This window comes from Cajanus cajan, chromosome 9, assembly GCF_000230855.2.
Source record: "Cajanus cajan strain Asha chromosome 9, NIPB_CcT2T_4, whole genome shotgun sequence".
Taxonomy (NCBI): domain Eukaryota; kingdom Viridiplantae; phylum Streptophyta; class Magnoliopsida; order Fabales; family Fabaceae; genus Cajanus; species Cajanus cajan.
The window spans coordinates 2,612,366-2,639,555 of NC_138525.1; the positions used below are offsets into that span (position 1 = coordinate 2,612,366).

The 27,190-nt window shown below is 32.6% G+C and overlaps 3 protein-coding genes across 4 annotated transcripts; 2 read left to right on the plus strand and 1 right to left on the minus strand.

The window, feature by feature from the left end:
• The first annotated feature begins 6,959 nt into the window (after positions 1-6,959).
• LOC109789465 (uncharacterized) lies at positions 6,960-11,374 on the plus strand. Its single transcript, XM_020348430.3, has 3 exons — positions 6,960-7,611; positions 8,529-8,660; positions 9,250-11,374. The coding sequence occupies exons 1-3, from the start codon at positions 7,237-7,239 to the stop codon at positions 10,816-10,818; spliced, it is 2,076 nt and encodes a 691-aa protein (XP_020204019.1). The 5' UTR covers positions 6,960-7,236; the 3' UTR covers positions 10,819-11,374.
• Positions 11,375-14,357: 2,983 nt separating this feature from the next.
• Positions 14,358-18,324, plus strand: LOC109788794 (Rho GTPase-activating protein). Its single transcript, XM_020347622.3, has 5 exons — positions 14,358-14,806; positions 14,925-15,576; positions 15,681-16,074; positions 17,557-17,619; positions 17,701-18,324. The coding sequence occupies exons 1-5, from the start codon at positions 14,554-14,556 to the stop codon at positions 17,773-17,775; spliced, it is 1,437 nt and encodes a 478-aa protein (XP_020203211.1). The 5' UTR covers positions 14,358-14,553; the 3' UTR covers positions 17,776-18,324.
• Positions 18,325-20,014: 1,690 nt separating this feature from the next.
• Positions 20,015-25,214, minus strand: LOC109795449 (heat shock 70 kDa protein 16). Of its 2 annotated transcripts, none has more exons than XM_020354953.3 (10): positions 25,058-25,214; positions 23,494-24,784; positions 23,015-23,227; positions 22,370-22,459; positions 22,130-22,276; positions 21,368-21,568; positions 20,847-20,993; positions 20,647-20,775; positions 20,439-20,569; positions 20,015-20,254 (listed from the first exon to the last, which is right to left on the minus strand). In XM_020354953.3, the coding sequence occupies exons 2-10, from the start codon at positions 24,661-24,663 to the stop codon at positions 20,179-20,181; spliced, it is 2,304 nt and encodes a 767-aa protein (XP_020210542.1). In that variant the 5' UTR covers positions 24,664-24,784; positions 25,058-25,214; the 3' UTR covers positions 20,015-20,178. The 2 variants fall into 2 exon arrangements, with proteins under 2 accessions (XP_020210542.1, XP_020210544.1); XM_020354955.3 differs by having other exon boundaries at positions 22,130-22,248; positions 22,366-22,459.
• Positions 25,215-27,190: the final 1,976 nt, after the last annotated feature.

Sequence of the window (27,190 nt, forward strand, 5' to 3'; positions counted from 1 at the left end):
TGTCTCAGTCATGTTAGGCGCACGATCGATGACACTTAACATGATGAGAGAAACTTGTCTCGGAATGAAATGACGTCAAGTGTGATTTGAATAGTGTCAAGCATAAAAGCCTTGTGAAGTATTTTACTTGGTTACGCTAAGCCCCAATTGGATGGTGTTGAACATGATCAAGTTTGAGGGTCCTTGTTTGAACAATGTTGGGTGCCACTGAGGTGATGTTGAGCGAATAGTTATGTAGAGAATCTTTGTCTAAAATGAGGTCGGATGTGGGTTTTTGACACGTTGGGCATGAGGTCCTAGGGGATCTTCACCCTGGTTATCTTGGGTGCAGTTTGGATGACTCCGAGTGAGAGTAAGGTAGAGAACTCCCTGCCTCATTAGAGTCAAGTACAATATATGTTGCACTAGACACGAGATTTTGAATGATGAAGGGTGTTTTGGTGAACTTGTGTGATGAACATGAGTAGATTACTTAATTATATTGCATGTTGTATGATGTTGGGTGACCTAGGTATGTTGATTAGACATGAAATATATAGATGGTTGTACAATGTTGGATGATCAATGTGTGTTGATTGGATGGTGTTGGATTGTGGTGAACATGTTTATGTTGTATATTAGTATGTTGTTGTGATCTTTATATACATTGATTAGATGTAATGTATATGGGATGATGTATGCATGAGGTGTGGATGCTATGAATGTGGTATGCCATTAAAGCATGATGGCTAACTTGGTACTTGAGGACATGAACATGTTTTGAAAATTAAAGATCCCATATCGGAAATATTGGAGTGGTGTTCAGGTAGGCCACTATTGGAAAACCCTCATTGAGTATGTGTGTTTGTTGTAGTGAATTTTTAGGTGTTGATATCTTTTCAAAGCCCTTAGTTAGTGGTTGAGTAAGATAAGAGGTCGAGTGTTACAACTCTTAACCAAGTACCTAGAGAAATTACGTGGTTCCTTTAGGATAATCAGTAGGCGAACTTCATATGTGACCTGATGATCCATGTCCAAGGTTGTGGTAAGCCTATATCCAACTGTACTATTTCTAACGGTAGAATCGAACTTTTCTAGTGTAAGTGATAATACCTGAGAAATTAGACGAGGGATTGATATCCCATTTTGCTATGATTGGACCGACGCTTCGGGTGTAAAAATGATTGGGTCAGTCTGATAAGTTAAAAATCACTTAAACAACTCATGTTGTTAGGAAATCTCTATAAATGAATACGTGATGACACATTAGTCAATATGTTGCATATGATGGGTGTTTATGTGTGTTCATATGCATTGTTGATGTCTTGTGTGTTCATATATGGTTTTGGTGTGATGTTGTATATTATACGATTGTTTTCCATATGTACATGTTTTCGAACTCTAACTTATCCTTTATGTTTTCATATGATGGTTTTGATTGTGATGATCATACGTTGTATGAAAACAGATCAAGTTAAGCTAGAAGGGTTGTTACAAGTAGGTGCTGCGATCTTTTATGGATAACAATGCTACTACGTGTAGCTTGTATAGTTGTACTCAGTCGACATTAGAACATAAGATTATTTGAAATTACTTTATACATGTATATATTTTGTTTATATTAGTTTGACTGTTTTACTTATACATTTAGGGGGTGTATTGGATTAGGATTTTAAAGGACTTTTTTAGTTAAAAAAAATCTTGCGGATTTTAAAAGACTTTGCAGGATTTTCATGACTTTTAAGATTTTGCAGGATTCTATAAGACTTAAAATCAGGATTTTAATGGATTCTGCAAGACTTTTAAATCAGGATTTTAATGGATTCTGTGGGATTTTGTGGATTTTGTAGAATTTTTGTGGAGTTTTGACATTTGATAAGATTTAAAAAAAAAAATTCATACATTCAAATTTAAAAAGAGTCAAAGACAAAAATAATAATAAAAAAATAATGTCTAGATAAATAATAATAATAATAATAATAATTGTCCATAATATCCTATCCTCTTTTTATAACATCTACTATCAATTGTAACAATTCATCGGAATCCTTCTTATTCCAAGCTTCATATTTTTTTCTCTTTTCCTTTTCCTTTATTATTTCCTTGTAAATCTCCCATTTGAATTACTAAAACAATATATGTTGAAAACTAGTTATATAAATAATTATGGATAAGAGACAAAATCAATAAAATTATATTATTATCTTTAGAAGCACACCAAATCATACAAGATCAAATATATCTTGGCTATCCCAATAGATCAAATACCTCAACCATTAAAAAAAAAACATGCAAAAACAGAAATATAGAAACATAAGATAATTTTTTATATAAAAAAAATCAGTATATTTGATACTGGGAAAATATTTAGATATATAATTTTTTTTTATATAAACAAAAGTATTTAGATATATATATATATATATATATATATATATATATATATATATATAATTTTAGTTATATATTATATGATAATTTTTAACGATATTTATAAATGTAAATTATTCTAACAAATATTTTAACAATATTTCCTTTTTTTTTTAAAAATAAGCTAATGAAGGCATAAATCCTAAACCCTAAAAAATTAGATACTACAATGTCTTATGTTAATTTTCTTTTTTTTTAAATATAAAAAAAATCCTAATTTTACAATATAAAAATAAAAAGAAAAATTCATAGTAAAAAAAATAAAATAACTGTTGAGTCATAAAATGAGGAAGGATAAGAGTAACAAATTAAGGGAAGGAGAGAGATCGCAATTTTTATGCTGAGAGGGTTCTTCTCCTAATTAAGATCCATTTTCATCTCATTCTACTCACAGAAACCCTAACAAATTCATCTTATATATATATATATATATATATATTGTAGAGATTATGATATCAATTTCATCTTTCACCTTTTTCTTTTCTTGACGTGTGTTATAAAAAAAATTATCACTTGAAAGTTAAATTTTCAATCGTTTTTTTGTGTTATATAAAGGAACAAATTCAACTACATAGAATAAAATAAAGCAAGTCAATTAAAGAGAACTAACAGAAAAATATAACAAGTCAATGACATTATCATTTACATATCAGAGTTTCACAAAATAGGGGAATGAGATGAGAACAGTACTACAATATTATATATGAACAATGAATAATAGTGTAGTATTATTAGTAGAGAAAAAAATGGAGAAGATAGGAGCATAGAAAAAAAATATGAAAAATTCACTTGAAAATTCTTGAAACACTTGAAAAGTCACTTCAAACAATCCTTCAAAATCCGATGGGTTTGGATGTGATTGTTTTATGAATCTGGTATTTATAGATAACACTAGAAAGTCCTTCAAAATCCCTCTCATACAACAATCCTTTAAAATATTTATATTTTTGAATACCAATTGATTGTTTTTAAGTTGTAAAAAATCTCAAATGAATACCAGTGAATTTTAATGGACTCTTTAAAAAATCTTGAAAATCCAGATTGAATACCACTGGATTGTTTTTAAGTGACATAAAATCCTGATCGAATACCAATGGACTTTTTTACTCAAAAAAAGTCTTTTAAAATCCTACGAAATCCTAAACCAATACACCCCCCTTATGCTATTTATATGTGTGTATCATGTTCCTTCCTCAATCCGGTATATTTTAGTAGTATGATTTTTGTCGCTAACATTGATTTCATTGAGTGTAGGAATAATGACAGATTGTTATAATTATTGTTGATATAAATTATATTTAATTTTTGTTGTTAAAAATTATTAAAAAAAATTATAAATTATCAATATTTTCATTGTAGCTACATTTTTTTAAAAAATCAAACTAATGTGATTGCTAATTTACAATTTCTAATTTTATAAACTAGTATGATGTGATCCTTCAGATGAGACCAAAATAAAAGTTTATTCAAATTAAAATATTTTAATTGGATGTTCAATTAAAGATCGTTAAAAAATATGAGGAACATAGTTTGCAGCAATTGTTCAAAATAAAAGTAACTAGTATTTTAATATTTACAGTATATGAAATAATTATTTTAAAATAATAAAATTTTATGATAAATAAATATATTTATTATATAAATTATATTTTAAATTTTTGATAAAGAATTTTATATTAAAATATTTTTTAAACATTTTAATTTAATTTAAAATAAAATAATAATTTTTCATAAATAAGAATTTGAGAAAAAAATTAAAAGCGCTATAATTGAAGAAAAATTCATTCTATATATTAAATGCAAATGACTATTAGGTGATAGCATTTTTAGAAGACATTATTTGATTAGAGAGTTTTTAATTTTTTTTAAACCTGTTATTTAATTAATTTCATTTATTTATCACATGTATTTATGAATTAAATTTTAGTATCTTTGAAATAAATTATTAATATTTTAAAATAATTTTATATTATAATATAAATTATTTATCTAAAATTTAAAATATAATTTTTTATTCATTGAAATTACAATGATAAGACAAGATTAAAATTTAAGATTCTTATGCACTTTACCCCAACTCACAACATTAGGTTGATTATAGTGATATTTTTATGTTTAAAAATACATATTGATTTAGATATAAGTTTGGTTTAAATATGTTTATATTCCTTACAAAATTAACAAGTTTTAATTTTAGTTTTAGATTTTGTAATTTTTTTTTCATTCCTTTAAAATTTCAAATTATTATTTTTAATAATTTTTATTATGTAATTATTTGTAACTATTTATTAGTTTAAGGTTTATTGATTATCTCAAATATTACTCACAATGTGATATTATGTTAGTGTATTATACATCTAAATTTTTTTTATAAATTTTTAAAATAAATATTATTTATTTATCTTAAAATCATGTTTAGGATTCAAAATTTATGATTTTAAATTTTAAAAGATGAAAATCAAAGGGATCAAAACTAAATTTTTTATTCATTTTATAAGAAATAAAAATATTTTATAAAGATAAAAAATAACGTTAACGAATTTTTTAAGGATTTTTTTTTCATTATCAAACTTAAAACTCACTTATTTTACAAGTATTAACAACATATTTAAACATATATTAAATATAATATTTATTTGTATATATAATGTATTATAAATTTTAATTATATATAATAAAATTATATATTAAAATACTAGTATCTAAAAATGCTCTTATTTTTCTAAAAAAATAGTTTTTATTATTTCGTTAAATAAGTGTTTTTATTAAAGACTGGTCGTTCAAAATATTATCAATAATTAAATGTAGTTAATTATTTCAATCAATTATAACCTGTATATAATTAGTAATTACTGACCATTAATTGCTCACTTTAATATGCAACTTGTTAATTAATTATTCTAAATATCAAATGAATAAGTTATGTTTAATAATATATTTAAAAATTGCATATTTACAAATATTTGTAAATACATTTAAAATAGAATGAAAAGTATTTATTTTAAAAATTATTTAAAATTTTATTCTATTGATAATGAAAATATGAATTAATATATATTCATTTAAAACTTTTAGTTTTAAAAATTAATTTTAATTGATGAAAAAGTTAATTATGATTTTAATATATACTTATATATACGTTTACTGATAATTATTAATTTTTGAGTATTAAAGAAAAAATTTAAAAATAAAAATATCTGACTGATTAGTAAATCAAAATGTACTATTTTGCATTTTGATTGATTTTAAAATTTCTTATTGAAAAATCAATTAAAAATCTCAAAACAAGAGATGTAATTAAGGATCGCAATGGGGCCCGTGGGGCGGGAAATAGTAAACCCGTCCCTATCTCACTGAATGAAAATTGGTTTCATACTCATCTCATATTCGCGCGGGTATCTATTAAGCGGGTATCCATGAATTTCTTAAATACTCACGGATATTCATAGATATTTATAAAATTTATAAGAAATTAAAAAAATTATATTACAAATAATTTTAAGTTTATATTTTAATGTCATTGAAATATTAAAAATAAAAATTCAATGTTAATTTTGAACTTGTATTTAACGTTAATTTTGTTGAAATAATAATAAAAATGAAGATAATCAATAACTTAAAATACATCAATCTCACAAGTAAATTAAAGTCTCATCATAAAGCTACAAAAATTCAATCTCAGAATTTCAAATGAAAGTAAACAGCTTAAAATACATAAATCTTATTGGTCCAATCAAAGCTAGAAAACTAATCAAATTACATCCAACATAATTTAATAACATGTTTAACACATGTCGGTAACTTCATCAACCTCACTTTTATAAGAAAATAAGATGAGAGAGTGTAGTTGTAGGATTATGTGGTACAAGAATAATTAAGATATTTAAGAAATAATATTAAATGGGTATCCGTGAGTATGAATATCATCATATCTGCCCTCGCCTCATTTATAAACAGGTAAAAAATTATCCGTCCTTATTATCTGTGGGTACTCAATTAGCCTATTTATTTATTATCCGTAGTAAATTTTATCCCCAGATACATGCGGGTGCGGGTACTTTTGCTAGATGTAATTTATAACGAATTGATCATACCCAAATTAAAGATAATATATATGATAATTTATTTTTTATGCAATTAAGACAATTAAATGCGAAAAATATTTGAAAACGATCAGATAAACGAAAAATGATAATTGATTGAAAATGTAAAGTCATCGAAAATTAAAAATAATTAAATTTCATTATTGAAATTTAATTAGTATTTTCTGAACCGAATCTAAAATATGATTTGCAATTTTATATATAAAAAATGTATGAAAAAAGTATTTAGAAGGGCATTTTGTTTAAAATGAATAGTAATAAAATCCCCCACGATGCCTTCAATTCAAATCACAACGTCTCAGCTAACAAACTTTGTAGCTTATAAACGAGGTAGGACCAAACGACATCGTATAGTGGAATCATCATGATAGATACGTTGACCGTATAAGGCTACGGCAAAGACGTAGACGGTACACGTCTTGCGTATCTGTATTTGTATTATCACTGTGTTCGTCCTTTTCTCAGCAAAATCTCTGAAACACCGAAACTCTCTCTTCCTCTCTCTCTCTCTTCTGTACTTTCCTCGTGTTCTCACTCTCTCTCTCTCTTACACTTCGCGAACTCACTTCCATCACTCCAACAACACACAGATTCTATCTCTCTTTTTTTTCTCTCTCTCTCTCTCTCTGTTTGCGCCATTCATTCTCGCGCAAGGGAAGTGAGTGAGTAAGTAACTCTCTTGTGTGTTGTGTTGTATCTAAATGGCCGAGACTCGCCGGAGACGATGAAGTTTTCCGGCAACGGGAGTTTTCCGGCGGACATTGCTTCCAAGGCCGCTGTGAACCCTTCGCCGGACTCAGATCTTCAACCGGTGAAGCCCTTTCAGCGGCGGAAACCGAGAACTCCGGGGACCCGGTTGAGGAGACACGGAGGCAAACGGAGCAGACCGGAGACTCCTCTGTTGAAATGGAAGATCCATGAAGATCCACTCGAAGAGGACCAGAAGTCCTCTGTCGCTGGGTCCCGCCGGAAAACGTGCCGGAGCGCTAAGAAGCAAACGGAGGCCGCCGTGTCGGCACGGAGACTCGCAGCCGGGCTGTGGCGGTTGCATCTGCCGGAGACGGCAACCGGTGATGGCCGGAAGGGGTTGGAACATAAGGTAACAGCTTCAGTTGCTTTTAAACTTTGAGTTTGGACCTAATTCAACCACAAAAATTAGTCCTTGAAAAAGAGAGTTGTTGCTCATTTATATACACTGTTTCGGTCATGTATCTGGCCAATGTGGGATCTCCAACGTTTACCCTTTTTTCTTTTTACTCTCTTGTTTGAGATCCTTTGTTTTTCTTCGTTTTCGTTTGGGCGTTGTTGCATCTTGCATGTGTTTGCGATTTCTAATTTAAATGCGATTTTGTAGCTATATGCTTCTAGGTTACTTTCTCTACTGTATTGTAGGCCATCCCTCGTGGAGAAAAAAGAATTATAGTTTATTGTTGGGGTTTATTTCTGTGTGCTGATTTTGAATCGTGGGTTTTCAGATTTTATCCTTATTTCCTTATCATTATCATGCAGTTTCCGGTTTTGGTGTTGAGAGTTATGGATTAGCCTTTCTGTGAAAGCAAAAAAAACTGTCTTTTGAAGCTTTTAATGTTTTTGTTTTTTAGTCTGCTCGTGAGTGATGTAGTTCTGGCGGAAACCTAATTATTAGTTATTGTCATGATTGGAGAAATGGGTTGAGTAATGAGTAGGGTTTGTCTGTATAAGTAGTTGTTGATTTTCTACGCGTTCGTTTTAGATTTCTTCGCTGAACGCAAACACATGTTCAGAGGTAGGAAGAATCAGTTTCTTGCATTAAGTATTGTTTTATGCTTGTTAAGTAAGTTGGGACTTTAGTTGGGTCTTCCTTATATATGAGATTCTGTTCTTATCTGTGCATTCCAGTGGCATTAGAGAATTGGTTAATCTTCCATGCGCTTTGATTTTGTCATCATTCGTTGATCACGGTAGTTAGTTTACAACATTAATTTGATAGGTTTCCATTTTTTACTTATTACTGATTGTGATGTCTCTTATCTACAGCATGGAAATGGTCACGTTGGCCTCCAGTTCCTGGGTCATCCAAATGGCATGACCCATGATTCTGATACGAAGAAGAATCTATCTCAAAGTCCCCGTTCCATATTTCGGACAAAGAATGGACACTTCTGTGAGGTATGATTTTTCTTATTACTTCGGTATAATGTAACCATTTGAAGTTTTACATTTCTTCAGTCTTTGTAATTGAAGATTATTGAGTGAAAGTCATATAGTTATAACTGCATCACGTTCTGCATGATGATCTCATTGCTGGTGACATTAATCATTACAGTGACTAACTATAACCATAGCAATGAATTGTTTATGATTTCATATTGTGGAATTCTTTAGTCATGTATCAAAGTGCTGCTCTTGCAAACACACATGCATCATGTAGGTTGACATCACCCCCATGGGATGCCCAACTTAAACTTTGAAACTAATAAATAGAAATGTTATAGAAAAATGGTTTATTGGACAGTACCTTGGGAATTAACTAATAATACTGATCATTGCATTGATCCATGCTATTGCTATGTATAAAAATATAGAGCTGTATACAAATAGCTTGGACACAACATTTTTCATGTAAATCTACATTAAAATTAGCTTTTACAATGTCTGGATGAGCAAATAGTTTTAAAAAATGTTCTGTTTTTACTCACCAAAAGTAAAAGAGCAAGCAATTGAAGTGCTAATTTTGAACCTACTTTATGCTATTCAGCCTGAACCTTTCAAGTATCCCAACACTGAAATGGAGGGTGCAACAAAATGGGATCCTTTATGTTCAAAAACATCTGATGAGGCGCAGCATATCTACAGCCACCTGAAACTTCTTGACCAAAAGGCAAGTGCTGTATCTGTTGTATCTGCTCTCGGAGCTGAACTAGAGCAGGCTCGAGCACGAATTCAGGAGCTTGAGTCCGAACATCACTCCTCCAAAAAGAAGCTTGAGCATTTCCTGAAGAAAGTCGGTGAGGAGAGGGCTCAATGGAGAACTAGAGAGCATGAGAAAATCCGTGCTTACATTGATGACATTAAAGCAGAGTTGAATCGAGAAAGGAAAAATCGGCAGAGGATTGAAGTTGTCAATTCGAGGTTGGTAAATGAGTTGGCAGATGCCAAACTCTCTGCAAAGCGCTACATGCAGGATTATGAGAAGGAAAGGAAGGCCAGAGGATTGATTGAGGAAGTGTGTGATGAGCTTGCCAGGGAAATTGGAGAAGACAAGGCTGAAGTTGAGGCAATGAAGAGGGAATCTATGAAACTCAGGGAAGAAGTGGATGAAGAGAGGAAGATGTTACAACTGGCAGAAGTATGGCGTGAAGAACGTGTTCAGATGAAGTTGATAGATGCAAAAGTTGCTCTTGAAGAGAAGTATTCGCAGATGAATAAACTTGTTATAGATTTGGAAAGTTTTATAAGGTCAAAAAGTGCAGAACCAAACACAATGGAGATGAGAGAGGCGCAGTTACTTCAACAGGCTGCAGCTGCAATGAACATTCAAGACATCAAGGGATTTTCATATGAACCCCCAAATTCCAACGACATTTTTGCCATTTTTGAAGATGCAAATTTTGGTGAAGCAAATGAGAGGGAGATTGAACCATGTGTTTCTCACAGTCCAGCTAGTCATGCCTCGAATATTCACATGGTGAGTCCTGAAGCCAATGTAATGACCAAGAACGGCATTCAGAGGAGCTCTGATGTATTTATGGATGACAACGGGGATATAGAAGGAGATGAAAGTGGATGGGAAACTGTGAGCCATGTTGAGGATCAAGGCTCAAGTTATTCACCAGAAGGGAGTGCACAATCCTTGAACAGGAATCATAGAGAGAGTAATGTCTCAGGGAGAAGTGTACTTGAATGGGAAGAAACTGGAGGTGAGGAGACACCAATAACTGAAATTAGTGAAGTGTGCTCTATACCAACTAAGCAATCAAAGAAGGTATCATCCATAACTAGGCTTTGGAGGTCACACCCAAATAATGGTGATAATTACAAGATAATCTCTGTGGAGGGAATGGATGGTAGACTTTCAAATGGAAGGTTGTCTAATGGGGTGATCAACATGTCTCCTGATCATGGATCAGGTAAAGGGGGGCTGAGCCCCCAAGACCTTCTATACCAGTTGAGTCCTGAGTCAGGAACTCCGCATGCCGCACATCGAGGTAAGAAAGGATGCATTCCTCGAACCGTGCAGAAGAATAGTTTGAAAGCCAGACTCTTGGAGGCTAGAATGGAAAGCCAGAAGGTTCAGTTGCGCCATGTTCTTAAGCAGAAGATTTAGTCATGAGCATAGATAGGCATAGCACAGATTGCATGCACACCTGTATAATTCATAAATGAGTAGTGAGAAGCAGTTTATTTTAGATTGTCAAGGTACATATATGCTGCTAATGCAAAATCTGCTCAAGTGATGAGGGGCTATGAATATATATGTGCACATTTTCTGCCTCATACCGGTTCTTATTTCAGTTCTTCATTATCATTCGTATTAAGCGTTAAGCAGAAAATCTTTTCATTCCGTTGTACCGAGTACTTAAAACCCTGGGATACCTTGGGAAATAGCTCGCTTTGTAATCTTTCATTTGGTGGGGTTTTGGGAAAATTATGAGAAGCATGTTGCTGGTTTTTGTACTTGTATCAATTCTAGTGAGGGGATAAATGTGAAAGGTAAAATGATGGTCATAAAGTATAGATGATGGCTCTATCTACTCCAGATTTTGATTTTCTATCATTGAGGATGTCCCCGTAGGATTCGTTGTAGGTTGTATTTTAGGTGACAATGATGATTTTTGATTCCGGGACAGAAAAATATAACCTCATACTTATTCTGGGACCTATTCCTCTTTCTGTTCGTCTCCTTTATTGTTCATTTTGATAAATAGTGTTGCTTAATCATCTAGTGAAAATTATTGAAATAGAGATTATTAGCGTTTTGCCTGATTAAAATTATTGATATAAGTTCTGGCATGAGAGGAAGAAGCTTGAGGTGATGATTGACTACATGGCAATCTAATCCGTTCTCTTGGGTACCTGTCCGAATTTGTCCCAATTTGGACGGGAAAAACCTGTGTTTATCAGGTTTGAATTTTTCCCGATTGATAAAATCGGAGGCGGGGGCGGGGACGAGGATGTTAATATCTGCCCTGTTCTCGACATCGTACCCGTCCCCACCCTGCATAATAATATAATTAAAAATTATTTATATATATATATATATATATAAATTAGAAATATTTATATATAAAAATTTATATTATTTTATTTTTCTTTTATTTTTTTTAAATTTGTTCATATTTATTTTAAAAAAAAATAAAGGTAGGGCGGGGAAATTTAAATCCTGCCAGCCCGTTGCCATGCCTAGACTTGAGGAATGTTTTGACAATTTTTTTATCAAGGGGAGTGTATTGAGGAATGTCACTTAAAAACAATTCAGTGATATTCAATAAGGATTTTCAGGATTATTTTAAGAATCCAATAAAATTCATTGGTATTCCTTTGAGATTTTTTACAACTTAAAAATAATTCATTGGTATTCAAAAATATAAGGATTTTAAAGGATTGTTGTGTGAGACGGATTTTGAAGGACTTTTTAGTGTTATCTATAAATACCAAATTCATAAAACAATATCATTCAAACCCATCGGATTTTGAAGGATTGTTTGAAGTGATTTTTCAAGTGCTTCAAGAATTTTCAAGTGAGTTTTTCATCTTTTTTTTTTCTATGCTTCTCTCTTCTCCATTTTTTCTTTGCTAATAATATTGCACTATTGTTCATTGCTCATATATAATATTGTAGTTCTATTCTCATTTCATTCCCCTATTTTGTGAAACTCCAATATGTAAATGATAGTATCATTGACTTGCTCTATTTTTCTGTTCGTTCTCTTTAATTGACTGTTCTATTTTATTCTATTTAGTTGAATTTGTTCTTTTATATAACACAAAAAAATACTAGAAATTTTAACTTTTAAGTGATAATTTTTTTTATAATACACGTCAAGAAAAGGAAAATGTGAAAGATGAAATTGATATCATGATCTTGACAATATATATATATATATATAAGATGAATTTGAGATAGAGTTTTTGTGAGTAGAATGAGATGAAAATGGATCTTAGTTGGGGGAAGAACCCTCTCAGGATAAAAACTACGATCTCTCTCCTTCCTTGTTACTCTTATCTCTCCTCCTTTTATGACTCAACAATTATTATTTTTTTTTACTATGAATTTTTTTATTATTTTTATATTGTAAAATTAAGATTTTTTATATTTAAAAAAAAATTAACATAAGATATTGTAGTATCTAATTTTTTAGGGTTTACGGTTTATGCCTTCATTAGTTTATTTTTTATGGACTTAAAGTGGTTCAAGGTAAATGTTTATTCTTTAAATAATAATAATAATTATAATTATAATTATAATTTATTATTATTATTATTATTATACTAATATTATATATATTGCATATGTAATTAGGTAAATATTTTTTGGTGGATTGTGGATTTCCTAATCGACGCCAATTTTTAGCTCCATTTCGAGGTGTAAGATATCATCTACAAGATTTTGCAGGTCAGGGTAATGACCCTGAAAATGAGAAAAAATTGTTCAATCTTCGTCATGCGTCTTTAAGGAATGTGATCGAGAGAATATTTGGTATTTTTAAATCAAGATTCACAATTTTTAAGTCAGCACCTCCATTTTTATTTAAGACAGAAGTAGAACTTGTACTAGTATGTGCAGCACTACATAACTTTCTACGTAAGAATGTCGTTCTGATGAATTTTCAATTGAAGCGGTGGATGAACCTTCATCTTCAACATTACCAATTAATGAAGATCACACTTTTGAGCCTATTATTCAAACCCAGGAGCAAGAGCGAGAAGACGCTAATGCTTTGAGGACTAGTATAGCCATGGATATGTGGGTGAATGTTATTTAATATGATAGGCTATTATGGAGAATTATTATTATTATTATTATTATTATTATTATTTATCTAGACATTGTTATTATTTTTTTTATTTTTTTTGTTTTTGACTCTTTCTAAATTTGAATATGAATATTTTTTTGAAATTTTATCAAATGTCAAAAATCTATGAAAATTCTACAAAATTCACAAAATCCCACAGAATCCATTAAAATCCTGATTTAAAAGTCTTGCAGAATCTATTAAAATCCTGATTTTAAGTCTTGTAGAATCCTGTAAAATCTTAAAAGTCATGAAAATCCTGCAAAGTCTTTTAAAATTGGCAGGATTTTTTTTAATTAAAAAAGTCTTTTAAAATCCTAATCCAATACACCTTTGTAAGTAACACGAGAATAAAAACTCCCTATCTTTAGCATAAACTAATAAAAATATTTTGTGGATGTTAATTTGTGAATAAATGAGAATGGAACCATTTCACCTTTTTAGTTTTTACGTGATAATAAATCTTCTTCATGATAACTGATCGTAAATTTTTTTTTCCATGGTAATTGTAATTGATGGTAAATATTATTTTTGGGAAGGCTGAATATTAACTTTAACGAATACTTCGGTGATTTGAACATAATTTATAATTTTGTTATTTGTGCATCAAATATTAGATAAAATTAAAATTTATTATAGTTTATCTTAAGTTGGTTTCACATAGTATTTTTTTGGTTTGTCCCTGGAGTATCCACCACCGACAGCAATGACTAATTTCCTCGTTACATTTGAGGCACCTCAAAAAGTGGGATAGCTAGCCCCAAGATTTAACGCGGCTACATACACAAGACAGGATTCGAACCTAACATATGTGAATCACTAAATAAATAAATAAATAAAAAGTAAGTGTGTTAGGAGTTAGGAGAGAAAAGAAAGAGATGAGATGAGATAGGAGATAGGTGTGGAGAGAATCTTCCCCGTCACACTTGATCTCATTCTCCACCCGCCAACCGGAATTTCAATTCCCTCCATTTTTCCCAAATTCAAATTTCCTAACCCTTATATACCTCCCAACTCAAATCCCTTTTTCTCTCTCTCTCTCTTCAATGGCGAACTCCGAATTACCCTCATTTTCCCTAGGTCTCGACACTCCCCCGAATTCCCCAATCAATCCACCTCCGTCTCCCTCCCTACACGTCTCCGACTCCGATTCCGATTCCGATCCCGAATTCCGACCCGACCCGCCTCGCTCTATTCTCAAACGCCTCCGCCGCGGTCCCCCGCCTCCGCCGCCCTCCTTCCTCGGCGCTGACGACGACGACATCGAGGACTTCTCCTCGCAGGAAGATCCCCATCAAGGTAAGGTTAGCCTAAACATCTTTTATCTCTCTCTTCTCTGCATCTCAAACAATAATAATATTTTCTCTATTTTGCTTCTTAATCGCTTTTTTACATTTTTCTGTTGTGATATTATCAGTGCATGCACCGGCGTGGAATCGTTCCGTGTGCAGTACCTCCAAAGTGTCCTTGAATGGTTGCGGGGCTTTGAGTTCAACCCCTCGCGACTCTAGGGAGAGAAAAAGAAAGGAACCTTCCGATGACGTTCCGTGTTCTTCTAGGTTAGAGACTGGGAAGAGTGGCTTGATGTTTCCCAAGCTAACCGCTAGTCCTCTCCGAAGGTTTCAATTGCTCGATTCCGATTCTGATGATTCAGATCTTGATGTTGGAGTTGGTGGTGCTGATGGGGTTAGCCCTAACAATCATTTACAACAAAGTAAGAAAACATCTTTTGCTGTGGACGGAGACCAGGATCTGTGGAAGGATTTTTCACCGATGAACAATGTTTCTGTGCCCACGCCGGTGTTCAATGAGTTGTGTGATGAGTACTTCAGTTCTGCCAAGTGCAAGGAAGTGGAGGGTGACGTGAGGTATCCTGGGGTTACTTCTAGCTGCCAGATGGATCAGCAACAATGGGAATCGACCGACCCTGTTCATCCGGCTCATCGTTATTTTTTCCATGAGGATGCGAGAATTCGGCAGTTAGTTTGCACTCGCCTGCGGAATTTTAAACCACTGGGTGTTGGCAATAGAGTGAATCAGCAAACTAATGTCTCACACATTGATTACATGTATGTTGTAGCTTGTGTTTGTTTTCTTTAATCTTTTGGTAATGGTTTAAAAGAAAGTGGTCGTTGTTTTTTTATTACATATATTTTATTTGTTTTGATTTCAGGGGACAATTTGGCAATGGAGGAGCTTCAAACATGCAGGGAGTTCAAAGTGGTTTTGTTAACAGCTCTACAAGGGGAAGAAACAGAGCAAGTAATTTGAGTGTTGAGGGATCTTTTAATGCTTCTGGAGGCTGGGTAGATCCCAAAATTCTTTCTCCATTTAGCAATGGGGAATCTTCCAGAAGGAAAGCAGCAACGAGAACTAGCACCAAGAATAGTGTCTCAAAAGGTAAAAATAAAGCAAAGAAATCGGATACTGCAAACCTTTCATGTGCTCCTGCGGGATGGGTGGAACCCAAGAGCTGCACCAGTTTGCCAAAGGATGCAGGCAAAAGGCGTGTTCAAGCAAGTGGTCAATCTGCTGGTCATTGGTATACATCACCAGAAGGAAGAAAGGTATGAGAAAAAATCTTAAAAATTGCAAGTTTGATGTCATTACCTTGTTAAATTTATTTGCTTTTCTCAAGTTTAAATTTAGATGCTGGTCATAAGAAGTTACATGAACTATTTTGTTATATGGCTTAAAATTGAAACGCAAAGAAATTCATACAGTATGTTACTTAAGATTTATATAGATGCAATGAAATTCAAATGATCAAATTACATATTGCCTTTATTTTTTGGAGAAAATATTGTCCTATGATAACACTAGATTGTGGATACTTAATTTCCCATTGTTTTTGGCAACAAGATTAGTTATGTTATTGTAATTGGTATTTGATATTAGTCATGTTACAAACATGTTTCTTACTCTCAATTTTTTCTGCCTAGTGCCTTTATATTAATTTTGTAGCATGCTATATCATTGTATTCCATGTTGTTCTAGGCACAGGAATAACTGAATTGGAAACATCAGTGCTTTAAATCTCATGATAGCCATTAAAGATTTAAGGTTGTTATTGCAATGTGGAAACTTTCTTGTAGTTTTGAATCTCATTGATCCAACAAATTGCAATTTAAGGCCTCTTTGAGTATCTTATCACCTTTGTTTGGTTTTAAAATTAGTTTCTAAAATAATTCCACATTACTTGGTAATCAATTTTTTTCATCTAAAAGTTATAAAGTTTTGAGATTGTTTCCAGAAGAAGTATTTTAAAAGCCAAAAACATATTGAAGATGTGTTCTCATCTTTTCTTGTTCAAGATCTTCCTTGATTCAACATTTTACTTTGTACCTTGCACCACTTTTCATCGGTTGTCTTGGCAACCCTGTTTGTATTTTGAAAACTAAACATTTTTTGAAAATAAAGATCAAACACCTATATTCTCTGAATTTATGTCTTTCAGCCATGAACATAGAATAGTGATATTGCCAATGCTGTTGTTATTTACTCATGCTATACTTGTCTCGAATCTCCTGTTATTCTCTGAATTATATCTTCTGGTCTACTGAACATAGAATAGCAAAATACTGCAGGAATTTTTGCTCGTCTAATTTTTGGTGTTGAATCTTCTTTTAGTGGTTAGAGACTAAAACATATTTTTGTAGGTTTTGGTCACTAATTTTTCTCAATTTTGTTTTGATCCCTATATTTTAAAGGTTTGGTTGAGTCTACGTAGTATTAAAATCACTTGGAATTCATCTTTAGTGTTGGGACCAAAATCAAAAACTTGATGGAAGCCAGGGACATATCCACTTAGAACATTGTGGCTTGTGGGGCAGCATCTCCCACATGTTGCCCCCATAAATTTATAGATACTAGTTTAAGTATTGCCTTCACATCTTTAAATTTGTGGATTCATCACTGCGGCAGGGACCAATTCCTAGTGAATTTGAAATTATAGAAACTTGATCAAACTTTTAAACCATTCTCCAACAAACCTTTTTGTCATATTGTATCAATCGTTCAGAACCTGATCCTTTATCTTCGCACTTCAGGTTTATGTCAACAAAAGTGGGCAAGAGTTGACAGGCCGGGGTGCTTATAGACAATATCGGAAGGTACATCTACTTGCATACCATTCTGATGTTTTGTTGTCCTTTTTGTTTGGATGTAGCACTGAATGCCTTTGATGCTTACAGGAAAGTGGAGCAGGATTCAAGAAATCAAAAAAGAAAACAGGTGCCAAGAAGACAAATGCCAAGAAGAGAAACTGAACGCTTGATGGCAAGACATTTATTCCCCGCTTGGTCCACATGCCCTAATTTACTTGTGGATCTTAGGATTAGCCAATACCCCTATAGGTTCATTTCTGTTAAATTGCCCTAGATTTCCGGTATCATGTTTTGGATGTGGACAAGAAGCTAGCAATGCAAATGCAATCCCGCATGCAGCATCACATGAGGAAACTGAATTAAGGCCTTGTTGCTTAGTGAAGTTTAGATGCTAAAAAATCCTGGAAAGTAGATATTGTGTGACGTGAGCTTAAGCAAGTGGTTCTGTACAGTGCACACGGTGGGCCACCATGAAAATGATGCTTTAGATAATGATTCTTTACTTTTTTATTAGGATTTCACAATAATGCTTCGATTCAGTCTTGATTCTCCACTTGTTCTGTTAATTATGGTCGAGCTTGTTGCTTTGTTAATTATGCATCATTGTCTTCTGGGATTTGTAGATGTAAGATAACAATGGAACTATAGGAATGATGAAAACAAATTTTGAGTGCATGTAAGACATCAAGAGGACCCTTTTTTTTTTTCCTATATCTTGAGTTGAGGAAGCGGTGTTTCGCCTGATTTGTTTGGGCTTTTTGGTGGCTGTTTATTTTGTTTTTTGGCTTCATTTTTTGCTGTTTATTACAAAACATGTATACCAAGTACTGGAAATTGCAGATGTAAATATAAATTGGGACAAATGAAATATTTGTGTGGAAAGAGATGTTAAAACAAACTAGAATCCATGAGCTAACTTGGCTCATCACGGTTTCAAGTTGGGGGATGAGTTGAAAATTTTCAATCCACTGTTATTTTGGTGCAATTGCAATTTGGGTGAGTCAAATGAGTTCAGCTTGACCCTGTTTTTTATTTATTAGAATTAAAAAAATAAGAATACTTAATATTACAATATAAGAAAATGAAGGCACCAAAAAGTGATTATATAACTGTTTTTAGAGTTGTTAGACAGACAACATATGACTAATTTTAGTGCTAATAAAAATCATTAATTTTTTTCAATCTTTTATTTTTTGAAAGTTTGGTGACCTAACTCACCAAATCTACTAGTCTATGGTGTAAGGATGGTAAAAGAATCACACTTGCGGGTATTCATGTATAAAGTTTGTAATGGATAATTAATATATACTTAAATGGGTATTTATAAATAATTTAAATAAATATATCTATATTAGTTAATAAATGGAAATAAAGATGAATATCAAGATATCAATCTTGCGGATACATATTATAATAAAGTTATTAAATATTTCTTATATATAAAAAACGTGCTAATATGATATTACTTTAATTTCTTTTATCTATATTTGGGAGATTGAAATATTATAGTTTTTTAATTTTTATTTTAGATTTAAGGAATTGAATTATTTTAGTATATAGAATTTGTTAAACTTATATTAAATATTTTTATTTAATTTAGTTTTTAAATTGAAGAATTTTGATTAATAAAATTGTATATGATATTTGAATAATTTAAGTTAAACTATTATTTCTAAAAAAAATTATTAGAATATATAAAAATCATTACTAAAATATATTTTAAAAATTGTTTATATGATTTTAAAATTTTTTTTTAATAAACATTCATAATACTTATGAATACCTGTAAATATTGAAAAAAACTTATAAGTATCTACATGAATATAAAAACGAATATTTATCTAGTAATATAGGTAATGGATAGTTATTACCTATACTTCATTGACATCTCTACTCGAATAGATCAAACTAGATTGAAATTTTCATTACTCATCTAAAGGTGAGTACGGTTAGACTAATTCCCTCTTAAGCTCAACCCATGAGTCGGCTTATGTTACTTCAATACCTCTATATGCAACCTTAAATTAGAACATGAGATTAGCGTACATGAAACAGATTCAAAAATTAGGAATTTTTCCTCAAAAGTTAAAAGATTAAATTTTTAATAAAACCGGATAACATTGCATTTGTTAATAATAAATAACGTAAAAGCGTGCTGTTTAGTTAAAGACTTAAAGTCTCCAATCTTTATGATGGGAAACGTTAGCTTGATCAAACACTTGCCAACTGCCATTTCCTGATGCAAAATGCAAACCTAAGTGCCCCTAATAATACCACATGTACATCTTACAAAAAAATAAACCACTATTCATACATATTTACTCCATCGTACATAATCAATTCAAAGGGTTAGATAAAAATCATTGGACGCCTTTAGTAGAACGTGGGGTCACAAATAAAATAATAAAAGCAAATTCAACAGGTAATTTCCCTGTATTTATATTTATCTCTTTCTACTCCCCAGACGGGGAAAAAATGTTATATAAAAAAAGTGCACATTTGTCAGAAGCTATTGACTAATAAAAATTTAGGTCTTCAGTTCATGGTATCATCACATCATTGTCTTCATTGTTCATTAGAAGTATTCTGCTCGTCTTCTGGAATTGTTGAACGCTTGGATTTCAATATCTGTTGGCATGCTCTGAAATTCATCAAAATAGAACTTTCATTAGCTTTGAGATAAAACCAATGGATATAATAACAATCTGAGCTCAATTGGAGCAAATGAACGATGATTTACTCCAGCAGGTGTATAATTCAGACCCAACTCATAGTGCCCTGCAATTATGCACCTCTGAAAAGGAAAACAGAAAGGGAAATCATACAAGTTTAAATCCTGTGTCTTGCTCTTGATATCACTTGACAATAATACTGGATCAAAGTTCTTAGGGTAAAGATCTTGTTGCTGCGTCATCTCTCTTAGCCACTGCTCTGCTTTATTGCACTCATCGATTATCTGAATAAAGAAGGTTCAGTTAAAAACTGATACTAAGGGCCACATTTATATTTTTATTCTCCTATTTATTATTGTACCAGTTCTTTTTCTTGGGGTGGGAGAGAATCTGCAGACATTCGATACTCTACAATGCAACTTAACAAATCCCTTGTAGCTTGTGGTCTGTCTGCTGTGTCTTTATACCGAAACTCAATTGGATCCACCAGCTACAGAAGATGGAGAATGTAAACAATAAGTATGATGTGGGAAACTTGGAGATTACAGAAACAAAAGTAACCTGTTTTAGATCTTCCAGTTTTGCAGAATAAGCATGCACAGTTTCATCATCACCATCATCATAAAGCCATTCCTCGGTCTCTTTCAGGGTCCTAGATATCTCATCCCTCTCATTTTTACTTGAAAACCTCTCGTATGTGCTGAAGAGCTATCCGCACATGCAAATAAATTTAATTGCGAGTCCATCATGAAAAATAGAGCATACACGTGAAGACTGCCTTTTTATAAAATCAATGGTAAGAAAAGACATAAAGAAAAAGATTTTAATTTCATATTCTATACAGATTTGATTACAAGTATAGCAGCAGAGCTTCCACAGTTTCACAAAGTTTTGGCTTGCATTACTCATGAGTCGTGACAGAAATCATTATTCAGTGACAATGCAACAGATTTTTCTCATTTGATATATTTACATGGAAAAAGTAAAAGCTCTAGTTTTTTACGGAGCACCTTATAGTAATGATATGAAATAAAGAAGAAACAATACCATCCATTGGACAATTATCAATTGAACGTGTATACCTTATTCCTCGTTTCATAAATATAAGACTCCAATGAATTCCTTGTGTCTTTGGTTAGCTCCATTGTTGTGTCCTGATGGGCCAACTGGAGTTCTTTTTCTTGGGCTTCCAAGATCTCAGGCTTGGTCATTCCACCATAGATGTTCTCAGTCACTGGTACATGAAGCCTTCCGTTAGCTTTATCTTTTCTTGTACCATCAGCCTGTAACAAGGCATGATAGTAACACTTTTATTTACTCAAAACACCAACATGAATCATATCTGCAATCAAAACAATCTCCACAACATAAAAATGCACAGATACATAACAGAGATTATAAAAAAAATCATGATAGACTTGATGCGGAATTTAGTATTGAAATTCAAGAGTAATCACATAATAAAATTTAGCCATATATTTTTGGCTTAAATAAACTTGTCTCTAAAAATATCGCCATTTATGGTTTTAATCCTTATAAAAAAAAAATCAATTTTAGTCCCCGATGTTTTGAAAACTGAGTTTGTAGTCCCTCAATAGTCCCTCTTCAAGGACCCAAAAGATAAGTTTTAGTGAAGTTTAGGGACTAAAGATGAATAAAATTTTAATAAGGACTAAAGCCAGAAATGGTGATGTTTTTAGGGACTAAGAACATATTTTAGCCTATATTTTCATGTTTACAAGACAATTTGCTAGAAATCTCTAATTAATATATGAGATCCTCCGGTAAAAAAGGTGTGTAGGGGGGGTGGGGGGAGAGAGAGATAGAATAACAAGAGTACTTACAGAATGATTTGGAGATTCACACTTATTATTGATATTATCTTCAGTGACATTTTCAATTGTCTCAGAAACAGGTTCAACATTCATTGCTTCAGAGTTTGAATGATAAACACCTGTTGTAACTGAATCATCCACATGATCGTCAACTAACTGAAAAACACAAAAAAGTCGATGTGCATAGCAACATCTCTCAGAAAACTAATAACACAACACGAACAGATAAAAGTGAGGCTTCTTACTTACAGTAGATGATTCAATACTGATAATGCCATGCAAATTTAGTTGAACTTTAATTCTTGCCTTACTTTCTTGGGATCCATGGAAAGGACCAATCTGAAAAGAAGTGACAATCAAATGCATAAGCATACATAACAAGGCGTAGACATGAGTATACATAACACTCATTCCATAGACTCTATTTTACTTCTACTTAAACAAAATAAAATAAAAATTGGTGGAGCAGTGGTTGAAAGCATGGTCCACTGTCCAGTCTCAAAACCATTGACTCAAGATTCATTCAAAGTAAATTTTCTCACTTGAAGACTATATCTAAACCAAACTAGACAGAAGGTGGAGTTTGGACAGTTGCTCAATCTATACGTAACTGAATCCTAGATTTGCAACTCAAAAGTGAAAGATGCTGATTGTGATCATGATTACTATATATATACATACTAATTTTTCTCTGTAGAATTAAAAAGACGAAACAGTAAAATTAAGAAGACAAGTAAGCTCATAGATACTATACCACATGCTTTTCAAGAAACATACAAAAGAAGAAGCAATAACAGAGAGGATAATAAGGAAAACGGGGGGAGTTAAACATAGAATTCTGCACAAGATTATCTGAACTCTTCACATCATAATAAAGTTCTAAAGCAAGCATACTGTGAAGCAACTGATTTTAGGAGATGTCCCTGGTGGTAATTCATCTGGATTAGCATAGAATGCTTCCAGGCGCAGCAAATTACTGCACTGAAGTGTTAGAATTTTAACACTTGGAATGGGTTGGCCTTTTGGGAAGAGTACACCATCTGATCCTGCAAAAATTGGACCTCCATCAGATGAAAGTCCAATGGAAAAAGGAATAGAATCCTGGACCTGAACAAAAACAAGAAATTAAATTAATTTTATAGAGTAATACAAACAAATGCAAAATTCTAAAAAGAAACACACGACATCTGTGAGAATTTAAAGTTAGATAAATTTCAATTTAGCTAGATAAAAGACATTTCGACAACCTAAAGATAACAACTTGGTTCGTTTAGTAATTATTACATTTCTAACCTAAGAATCTACGAATGCAAAAATATACTCTACTACATATACATAGGATAAGAATCAATGTTTTATTTCAATTTTCAAACCTCATATTCCTTGACAAGGAAAACAGGACTGAGCATGGCACACTGGAGAGCACAACCACGAGCTACACACTCACTTGCATTCAGTGTGCGTCTAAGTTCTCTCTTAAATAGAGAAGTTAATAACCTAGTTATAGCTGGAATCCGTGATCCTGAACCAACTAACTCAACAGAATTAATCTTTTCTATTGTCAAGCCTGCATCAGACACCGCTTTGTTGCAAGGAATACAAATTCTCTCCAATAACCCTGATGCCAGATTCTCAAATTCTTCCCTCTTCATAAAGCCCTTCACATCTTTTTCATCCATCAAACACTCAATGTTCAGAGCAGCCTCTGCATTTGCGCTTAAAACCTTCTTCAACTTCTCACATGCTACACGCAGCCTCCTCTGTGCCCTGGCATTAGAATGCACGTCAATGCTGTACTGTTCCTTAAATTGTGCAGCAAAATGACTAAACAGAACCTCATCGAAGTCTCTCCCCCCTAAGCTCCTGTCAAAAGCATGCGAAAGTATCTTCATTTGACCAGCCTGAAACGCTGCAACAGAGACCTGAGTATCACAATGACCTATGTCAACAAATGCAACATAAATAGGAGCTGCACTGGGAAAATCTGTTTTGTAAACTCCATAACTAAGAGCAGTTGCAGTGCAATCATGGATCAACCCCAAAGGCTTCAACCCAGCAATTGTCGCTGCGTCAAGATAAGCTTGTCTTTGCAAGTTGGTAAAGTACGATGGAACCCCAATAACGCAGTCAGAAACAGAGGTCCTCATATCTTTTTTGGCTATAGTCTTCAAGTGAGCAAAGAGCATTGCCACTATTTGGACCGGGGTAAATGCATGAGTCTCGTTCAAGTATTTCAAGTGAATCAAAATGCCACCATCTGGGCCTTCTGAAGTATCAACAGAGAGCATTCTTAAGTCATTCTGAACATCAGGGTCCGAAAAGCTCCGGCCTATTAGTCTCTTCACTTGAGATATGGTGGACTTGGGTTGCATCATGGCAGAAGCAGCACCAGCTGACCCTAAAAACCTTTGCTTTTCTCCAAAGCAAACCACAGCAGGGTTTTCACGTTTGGATTCATCATTCAACAAAACATCAACCCCACGTTGTTTCGCTGCAGCAATCACACAGTTCTCATTCCCAATATCAATTCCCACTCCACTCATTTCAATTCACTGGGTTGTGTCCTTGCCCCCAAACTACAAACAACTAATTTAATCCAATTCACCCCTTGTACTTCACCAACAACCTAAAAGTCAAAAACTTCACCAGATTCTACAAACAAAGCTGGCAGACAAACATAAACTTCAGAGTTAACACAGGGCTATTACTACAGAAGAAAAAAAGTTGGAAACAAACACGTCAAAATGAAAACTTTCGTGCGGTATCATGTAATTGTGTCAACACGAATGATATAATGTAACAAAAATATGTTTTGGATAAAAAGAAAAGTCTTGAAACTGAAGAAATGCTATCAATGTAACAAGAAAACCCGATAGAAAGAAGAAAAATAAAATTGAGATAAGGCACAATGAATAGTGAGAGAAGAATGAAAGAGACCTGATTTGGTGAAGAGGGTTTGGAGGGAAAGATGAATGGTGGAATGTTGGCGACTGCATAACTACTTTGTGATGGCAGAGAGACAAAATCGCCACTTCACTCGCTCAATCCATAATACGAATCAAACATGGGTTATCATCAATGAACAAATTTGACAATAATCAATTTATATGGGGTTAATTATGTAAAATTATTTATATTATTGTTGATATGTTCTTTTATCCATATGAATAGTAGCAAAATTTGAACTTAATATAATCAAGATACTACTCAAACTCATTTTACCGTTATATGACTTTAGTGGTATTATTGTTAATGTTTTCAAAAACTATCAAATTTTTAATTTTTATTTTTTGAAGTAACACAATTTCAATGTTAATGACGATATTTCACTTATCATCTTTATATAAAAAAAAATCACTTATTATTTATGAAATCTTTCATTTTTTATGGACACGAATTACTATAAAGATAAAAGAGAAGGAAGGAGAAAAAAGAAACAAGAAAATAGTATAATTCAGGAATTAGTATAGAACACCAACTAACATAACATCTTAATAAGTTAATTTGTTGAAATTAGGATTTGTCTCACTTATGCAATACGGGAGGGTGTTTTTATAACAAAAACTCACAGTAACCTCTATCCTAACAATTACTTATTTTTAATATCACTTGAATGTTAAGATACATAATGCCCACTTATGCCAAAACGCCTTATGCAATGTGTGCGTTTCTTTGCATGACTTGAGACCAATATTCATGTTATATAATATAACATTTTGTTGTGATTTATTTTTTATTTAGTTTTATCAATTAAATGAGTATATGTTAAGATGTTGTTTTTAATGTTTTTAAAACTTTAAAAGTTTAGAAATTCTTATGAATTTAGTTTTTTAAAGTTATTTTGTGTTGAGATCAAAGTTTAGTATATATGTTTTTTTAATATTTGAATTTCATATATTCATATCTTAAAAAAATTTAGAGAGATAAATTCTAAAGCCAAAGGAGATCTTTAATCCTTCTAATTTCATAAGAGTGCTTTGATCCTCCTGAAAGCTTAATTAAGTTATTAAATTGAGATTCAAAGCTTGGGAGTTAAGAATTCAAAGTTTGAGTTGTCACATGACAAAAGCTCGAAGGGTCTTATTCTTTGTCATTCTTACTCCTCTTCCTCTTTTCCTAAAGATTTGAGGTAGATGAAGCTTGTAAATTAATCTTTACTATGTTGCATGTGTTGATCATTGTCATTTGTGGCTTTGATTGTTGAAATTGAGAATTTTAATCTTGGATGTTCTTGTTGAGGTTTTCTTGTTTAAAAAGTAGAATTTACGAGTTTAGATCTTCTTACTGATGCATGTTGTTCCTTTTGATGAATTTGGGTTGTTCATGTTGGTTATGTGTTGAATTAAGAGTTGCATGTTGGAATGAAGATGGATTCTGGTGATTTGTGAGTAGAGGGAGATTTGGGAGAACCTAAATCGAGATTCCTCCTAGTGTAGAAATCACTATTGCACTGGACATAACATCATGGCATCAGGCATGGGTGAGTCAGAGGCTCTCTACCTCACTTTCATTAAGCATCGAATGATTGACGTTAAACATAAGTGAGTTAGAGGCTCTTGCATTATTTTAGTCAAGCATGAGTGAGTCAGACTCTCTACCTCATTTTTATCGGACATGAGATAAGTAGGGTCAAGAGTGAGTGAACTAGAGGCTCTATACTTCAAGTGTGGGATAAGTGGCGTTAGGTGTGGGAGAGCCAAAGACTTTCTGTCTCATTTACGTTGAGCATGAAACTAGTAGTCGGACATAAGTTCTTTAGAATTTGTTCACCTTATTTGTTGTTGGGCACAAGCTTGGTCGTGCTGAGTGTGAGTGTGCTGAATGAATATGATGGTTATGAGCCCTTATATATGAATGACTAAGTTGTTTTAACGTTGAAAACATGTTGTGTTGGGTTGCATGTATATGCATGAAGAATGTTGTGTTTGTTGAATTGTAGGGGATATGCATGAGGCATATTGTTGAACTATGTTGTGAACATAGGACTAAAGAAGAATTGTTGTCTTAAAAGTTGAAATATCTCATTAAGTGGATATGTTTTGTGGTATTGCGAGAGCTCGATTATTGGAA

What these genes read in the sequence shown, in the direction of transcription:
- LOC109789465 (XM_020348430.3), top strand. Translation starts at nt 7,237, where the DNA reads ATGAAGTTTTCCGGCAACGGGAGTTTTCCGGCGGACATTGCTTCCAAG. An exon ending in GGAAGGGGTTGGAACATAAG is followed by an intron (nt 7,612 to 8,528) that starts GTAACAGCTTCA and finishes TCTTATCTACAG; the next exon opens with CATGGAAATGGTCACGTTGG. An exon ending in AGAATGGACACTTCTGTGAG is followed by an intron (nt 8,661 to 9,249) that starts GTATGATTTTTC and finishes TATGCTATTCAG; the next exon opens with CCTGAACCTTTCAAGTATCC.
- LOC109788794 (XM_020347622.3), top strand. Translation starts at nt 14,554, where the DNA reads ATGGCGAACTCCGAATTACCCTCATTTTCCCTAGGTCTCGACACTCCC. An exon ending in CATCACCAGAAGGAAGAAAG is followed by an intron (nt 16,075 to 17,556) that starts GTATGAGAAAAA and finishes TTCGCACTTCAG; the next exon opens with GTTTATGTCAACAAAAGTGG. An exon ending in CTTATAGACAATATCGGAAG is followed by an intron (nt 17,620 to 17,700) that starts GTACATCTACTT and finishes TGATGCTTACAG; the next exon opens with GAAAGTGGAGCAGGATTCAA.
- LOC109795449 (XM_020354953.3), bottom strand. Translation starts at nt 24,663, where the DNA reads ATGAGTGGAGTGGGAATTGATATTGGGAATGAGAACTGTGTGATTGCT. An exon ending in TCAGTATTGAATCATCTACT is followed by an intron (nt 22,277 to 22,369) that starts GTAAGTAAGAAG and finishes TGTGTTTTTCAG; the next exon opens with TTAGTTGACGATCATGTGGA. An exon ending in AAGACACAGGATTTAAACTT is followed by an intron (nt 20,255 to 20,438) that starts GTATGATTTCCC and finishes GATGAATTTCAG; the next exon opens with AGCATGCCAACAGATATTGA.